This window comes from Lathyrus oleraceus, chromosome 1, assembly GCF_024323335.1.
Source record: "Lathyrus oleraceus cultivar Zhongwan6 chromosome 1, CAAS_Psat_ZW6_1.0, whole genome shotgun sequence".
Classification (NCBI taxonomy): domain Eukaryota; kingdom Viridiplantae; phylum Streptophyta; class Magnoliopsida; order Fabales; family Fabaceae; genus Lathyrus; species Lathyrus oleraceus.
In genome coordinates this window covers 94,549,460-94,556,387 of record NC_066579.1, presented here as the reverse complement: position 1 = coordinate 94,556,387, position 6,928 = coordinate 94,549,460, and the positions used below count along the sequence as shown (strand labels likewise).

At 40.4% G+C, this 6,928-nt stretch overlaps 1 protein-coding gene across 1 annotated transcript; it reads left to right on the top strand.

Annotated features, from left to right (window-relative positions):
- Positions 1-5,433: 5,433 nt before the first annotated feature.
- LOC127093354 (uncharacterized) lies at positions 5,434-6,699 on the top strand. Its single transcript, XM_051032273.1, has one exon. The coding sequence runs from the start codon at positions 5,434-5,436 to the stop codon at positions 6,697-6,699; it is 1,266 nt and encodes a 421-aa protein (XP_050888230.1).
- Positions 6,700-6,928: the final 229 nt, after the last annotated feature.

The following is a 6,928-nucleotide window of genomic DNA, read 5'->3' as shown; positions in this document are numbered from 1 at the left end:
GTCTGATTATGAACAAAGACAGTGAAGTAATTATGAAAGGAATCAGGACCAACAACAACTGCTACATGTGGAGCTCTCAAATGGATAACCCCTCTAAGATGAGTACAGCTGCAAGAAGAATCATCAAGGGAAAAGAAAAGTTTCAGGTAAGGGTGCTAATAGCTAACCCCAAGGAAGAAAAGGTCTTGATGACACAAACACCTGAACACATGACTGGTGGTATGAAGACTGAAGTCAGTAAGAGCTTTGCTGGAACTGAGACACAAGGAACTATGTCAGTTGAAAATAACAATGCTCAACCAGGGTGGATGAAATTGCTGAGAATTATTTACAATGTCACACTCGATGCTATGACATTGTATTATGACAACCTGACTGCAAAGGACCTGCATGAGGAAAAGGAGGGGCGTGTTTTCTTGGGAAAATATGGCAATTAATGAGGAGTGGAAAAGGCAACAAGAATATTGGATGCCCAATAAAAAGAAAAAGCCACATTACTAATGAACCATCTCTTAGTATTGGAAATAGCACACTCTGCCTGAACACAATCAAACTCCTCAAAGAACCTCTGCTAGGGCAAAGAAAGTTTTCTCAAAAGTTCAACAACATGTCTCAACATCCGTCAACATCTAGCTCAAAATCCTTTCATACTAGAACTTCCTCCATAGAATTTTTAGATGAAGATTTGATGGAAGTAACTCCTCTGCGTATGATACCAGGTAACGTTCCAAGCTCACCTTCCATGGCTAAAGCTAAGCAAGGTAACACTCCTGAAAAATCACCTGATAAAGAGGACATGCACTTTACTGATCGCATCATAAGAAACCTAGTTACTAGCATACTGAACGAAGAGCATGGAGTTAAGGACACTTTTACCCCTCTGTCCAGAAGGGAACCCTCACCTGAGGTAGAAAGCCAAGCTGAGAAAGATGATAACTCATCTAAAACAGAAAAGGAAGTAGCTGCTGAGGGTCTGTGTTCTCTTGGAAAAAACTTACCTAGTATGTCCCCTGATACTGCTCAGAACATTGAGGAAGAAGGGTCTGAGGAAGAAGATGACATGTTGGTCAGTCTTGTGAAAACAAGTGTAGCTAATAGACTGAGAAAGAGGAAGAGTATGGCTGAGATAATGACAGGTAGGAAAGAGAAAAGGGTTGCTGGTATAGGTCCCTCCAAATCTTGGAGTAAAGTAGAGGTCAGGAAGAAGAAAGACAATGAAAGTTCTGAATCTAATGAGGACGTTGAAGACGATGTTCCAGACATCTCCTCTGACAAAAGAAAGGCTGTAACTCAAAGAAGGGTAGCAGTTGAAAGAGAATTGGGGAAAGAGACTGTTGAAGTGAAGGAAGTAATGGAATTAATCAAGGTAGTTGGTCTTATGAAAACTGTGACTGCTCTGCCTCAATGCTATGAAGGGCTAGTCAAAGAATTCATTGTAAACATTCCTGATGAGAGTTATGGAAAAAGCAGCAGGGAGATCTGCAAAGTGATTGTTAGGGGCAAGTGTGTGAAACTTTCACCAACCATCATCAACAAGTTCCTGGGGAGAGGAACTGATGGAGGGGTGGATCTAGAGGCCACAGATAATGAGATTTGTAGGATGATTACAGCTGGCCAAGTTAAGGAATGGCCCAGTAGAAAACACCTTTCAGCTAGTAGACTAATTGTCAAGTATGCCATCTTGCATAAGATTGGTTCTGCAAATTGGGTACCTACTAATCACATTTCTACCATCTCCATTGCTCTTGGGAGGATCATTCATGCCATTGGAACTAAGATAAACTATAATTTTGGGAAGTTTTTGCTTGATCAAACCATCAGACATGACTCCACCAATGTTGTAAAGTTGCCCATTGCATTCCCATCTATCATCTGTGGGATCATCCTGAGTAAACAACCAGGAATCCTGAGTACAAGTGATATTCCAAGCAGGAGAAAAACTCCTCTGTCCATTCATTATAAGTTGTTTGAGGGAAGTCATGTCAATGATGTCATGACATCTGCCAGAAGGGAGTCTACAGCTAAAGGAAGCCTGATTGACCAACTAAAAGAGACCTGCAAAGAATTGGACAATGGTATAAGGGTGGCCAAGGCCAGAAAAGAAGCTTTAGAAGTTCTCATCTGCAGCCTGAAAAGGGAAGACACAGAAAAGGCTGATAAGGATTCAAATGCAAGACCTAAATCTCAGTCTAGTTCTGGAAGCTTGGAAGACTCTGAAGGTGTAACTGAAGATGAAGATGAAGGTGAAGGAGATACTTCTTCTTCTGGTTAATGGTTCCTGCCTGTATTGGAGGCTTGGAGGGATGCTGGAAGGGATGGTGGAAGTTGCTGCTGTTTGGAAAGCTGATGTTCCTTCTGTTTTTTGTATTTTGTGGCAGTCCTTATGATGCCTGTTTTGTAATATTTAGGGCTCTTAATGAGTTCCTTGGATTTGTTCATTATCTCAGCTGCCTGCTGTGTATAATGATGTTGTGTACTTCCTGAATTTTTGTTTTAACATGCTTAATGTTATAACATCTGTTTTAAACCTTCTCTGCTAGACTAATAGACATTTATTTCGTCTGATTGGTCACCTTTGGTCAATTTTGACTAAAAAGGGGGAGAAGTGCTTGATGTGGAAGTTGGTTGTGACTGAACAGAAGTACATCTATTATTGGAAGAGGTGCACAGGTCCTGATAAAGAGGTGCACAGGTGATGATGTTATAGCAGATGTCAGTGTGACATTCTGGCTGGTACAGGTGCTGGAGGTACAGTAGCTGTTTTTGGTGAATGCACAGTTTTAGGGGGAGAAGAAGTACCCTGGTGCATTGTGCATTTGTGTGTCTTACTAGTTGCATCCATAACTATAAATTCTGTTGATTGTTGCACAGTTTTAGGGGGAGGAGAAGTACCCTTATGCATGTGTGTATTACTAGTAGCCATAGCTAATAATTGTTTTGCTTCTGTTGCTGATTAAACTACTGTTTAGTGGTTTAATTGTTGATAGTTTGCCTTGTGAACAAAAAGGACAGATATATGTTTTAGCCAAAATTTTCCAAAGGGGGAGTTTGTTGATTCTAAGTGTTGGCAGCAATTTTGGTAAAACAAAGAGTGTTCACAAGATGTTATGTGTGATGTCTTAACATGAGATATCCTATGTACCTGCTGGAGTTAAAGAAGATATGCAAGCAGGATTGTTTCAGAATGCCACAAATAAAGACAAGGCTTCTGATATTGGGTGTACCTGTTGGAGCTTATATGGAAGACATATGCTGCAGGATTGTTTCAGTTGACATACTCATTGTCATGGTAACTGATATGGTTGTACCTGCTATAAAAAGAAACTGGATTATGCAGGATTTTTCCAGATGTCAGACCCGATGTCATGACATCCTGTACACAGAACATTCAGTATGAATGTCTGGTATTTTGTGATTGCATAATTGGTGGCAATCATTGGTTGATTGAAGATATGGCTAGCTGGCGCAATCTGTCAGGGATATCAACCAGATTTGTTTATTTTCCAAGGAGATCTTTACAGCTGATATGAAAAGATTTAATTGGAAAATATATTTAGGGTTTTCAAGTTTTCCAATGTTTCTATAAAAAGGGACTCAGAAAACCTGTTTGAACACACAACCAATACTGAGCGAAATTTAGAGAGAGAGCTAGGGTTTGTGTCTGTAGGTCATTCAAGTCATCCATAGATGATTGAATTGGACTGATTTGTCTTCTTGATCAAAGCTTTGAAGCAAGATCAAGAGTGTGTCTTCTTGATTGAAACTGTGAAGTAAAATCAAGAATATTGTAATTGAAAAGTATTTTCTTTTCACAAGGGATTGTTGTTTAAGATCACGGGTTTGTGATTGTAAGGGAAGTGAGTGGGTTCTCATATCTAAGAGTGCTTAGGTAGAAATTGCACGGGTAGAGATTAGGTGAGAAAGACTGTAACTTGGTGAAGTGTACGGATAGTCTTTGAACTAATTCTATTATAGTGAATTTCCTTCCTAGCTTGGTAGCCCCCAAACGTAGGTGAGTTGCACCAAACTGGGTTAACAATTGCTTGTGTGATTTGCTTTTCAATTTTGTTTATTTATCCATTGTGTATTAACAGATATTAGTGTCGTGACATTACCTTCGACATCTTATATCTGATACCAGAATTTCACTTTGAATTCCTCATTGCACTATGAGGATACCTAGGCATGAGGGCCTCAATCCTCACCGAGCACTTTATCTATTTCTTTCTTTTCCCTTCATTCTTTTACGAGTAATCTTTAGATATCACACCTATTCGAGCGAGAACAATCAAAATGGTTCCCATAGAGTACCATGGATGTTTGGGGTGTTAATACCTTCCCCTTGCATAATCGATTTCCTTACCCAATATATCTTTTCCCCCCAGGTTTTATCGATGTTTTCCCTTCCCTTTGGGGATAAATAAAGTTCGATGATGACTCTGTTGTATGTTCGAGCATGCGATATGTTCGGGTGTATTTTCGCTAGCTTCAGTTGGAGACTCTGTTGGGGAGACTTCGCTACTTGGAGTACTTCCTAATCGCTAAAAGGAGTCGAGCCTAGTTTAGGTTATTTTCTCACTAGTTTTAGGTGCTTACCTTTATAGGTTTACTCACTTATATTTATCACATTTCTTATTGCTTTATATTATGGATATTATCTGTTATGTTATTGTTGGGATGGGATAGACTACATGAGAGGAAAGATCTGTAATCGAGCTTAGTATACACGTAGGTTAGACTCGTGGATAGTCGTGTACGCTTGCGTTTCACGCGTTGGGTTGTCACGAGAACCACACCCAGACTAGATTCACTTGGAATTACTTTTGTCCTATGAGTATTCACTACGGCAGGGTATTTCCATTTAGAGTCGATGACTATGGGAGACCTTCTAGGGACCACCTTGGAGCATAGTCCACACCTATGAGGGGGATATGGGTTTTTATTATAGGAAGCCATAGACTCTACCTACCTTGATACTCATGTTGCATCGAACCTTTGAACTTACAACAAATGGCATGTACAGATTGTTTAGAACATAACAGAGTTTTAAATCCATGTGACATATATCACCCCATCATTACATTATCATTCATCATGACAAAAAATTTACATATGCATTTCTTTCCACGAATCCAAGAGTCCAGTTTGTTTACCAAGCACTCAAAGCGAAGCATGAATCCCGAGAGAAAGAACATTCACAATAACAAGTTCGTGGAACCACAGTTGGCTGTCTTGAGAGGACTCGGAGCATGTTTAGATTTGGGACACAAAGATGATTTCAAGGCGTCTTATGGTAACCTTTTGAGCATCTTGAACACCGAAGTCAACATCACTATTGTGCACACTCTGGTGCATTTCTACGATCCTCCGCTGAGATGCTTTACATTCCAATATTATCAGTTGGCACCTACATTGGAAGAGTATTAACACATTATGGGTATTAGGATCAAGAACCAAGTGTCTTATGTTCGCGCTAAGGAACTTCCCAAATATCAAGACCTTGTTGAAGCTCTCCACACAGGAAAGAAAGAAGTGGAATTAAACTTGAAACCTAATGGTGGAATTCATGGCTTCACCTTCAAGTTTCTAGTGTACAAAGCTATTGCCTTCGCCGAAGCTAGGAGTTGGACGACCTTCAACGCCAGTCTAGCTCTACTTATCTATGGGATCGTATTGTTTCTGAATATGGAGGAATTCGTAGATCTGGCTGCTATTCATATCTTCCTAACTCAGAATCCTATTCCTACTCTTCTTGCCGATACTTACTACTCCATCCATGTGAGGACTCATAAGAAGAAAGGAACTATCGTCTACTGTGCCCCTTTGCTGTATAGGTGGTTTATTTCTTATCTACCCAGCAAAGACCCTTTTGTTGAGAACAAAGATAACTTGAAGTGGTCCCAGCGAATCATGTCCTTGAACGCCGAAGACATTTCTTGGTATTCTCGAATATACGACGGTGTCAAGCTTATCCTCAGCTGTGGGGATTTTCCTAATGTACCTCTTCTTGGTACAAAAGGGGGGATCAATTACAATCTGAGGTTAGCACTACGACAACTGGGATACCCTATGGTGGACAAGCCTGATCTCAAGAATGTAGACAGTTTCGTCTTATACGAAGGGGTCGAAGAGCCAGAACTAGTCAAGAAGATTGTCAAGGCTTGGGGAGCAATTTCTCCTCAAGGAAAAGCAGAAATGGGTAAGAAGAATTGCATTGCCAAGGAAGCTTACACCAGATGGGTCAAAGACAGAGTTAGTGAAATTTTATTGTCGTTTCCACCTAAACCGTCCATGAATGTCAAGCCTCTTGAACCAGTAATCCATCAAAATTCTGAAGTCGATGAATTGAAAAAGGTTATTAAGACACTAGAGAAAGAGAATGTTGATCTCAAATCTAGACTTGGTAAGATCTCCTTGGAGAAAGAAACCTTGAAGTTCAATCTGAATCAGAAAAGAGATAGAGTTTGTCAAGCAGATGATAAGGTGCAAAAAGAGGTATTCAAAAGAATCAAAATGGGTGACACACTCAAAGGGACTTGTGCCAGTTTGACAACCAAGAAGAAGCAATTAGCCAAAACTCAATACCGAGCTAGAAAAGTGGAGCTCGATCACATGGAACAAACCAAGAAACTCCAAAGTCTGCTAGAAACTTGTAAGAAAGAGCTGAAGGATGATAAAAGCCGCACCAAGCACCTATAAGTCACTCTTTGCCAGAATCAGTAGGAGCTAAACCAGAGACTAGAAGAGATTCGCGAGCTAAAAGAGCAATCACATAAGAACCTGGAAGATACCAACCTACTCCCACAAGTGAATAGGCATCCTGAAGATCTCCCTAACCAAGAGAAAACAGTTGTGAGCAGCGTTCCAAGAGAACTTGATCACGATCTACCACCTGAAGGGAGCACGATATTGGGAAGATGGGGCGCAT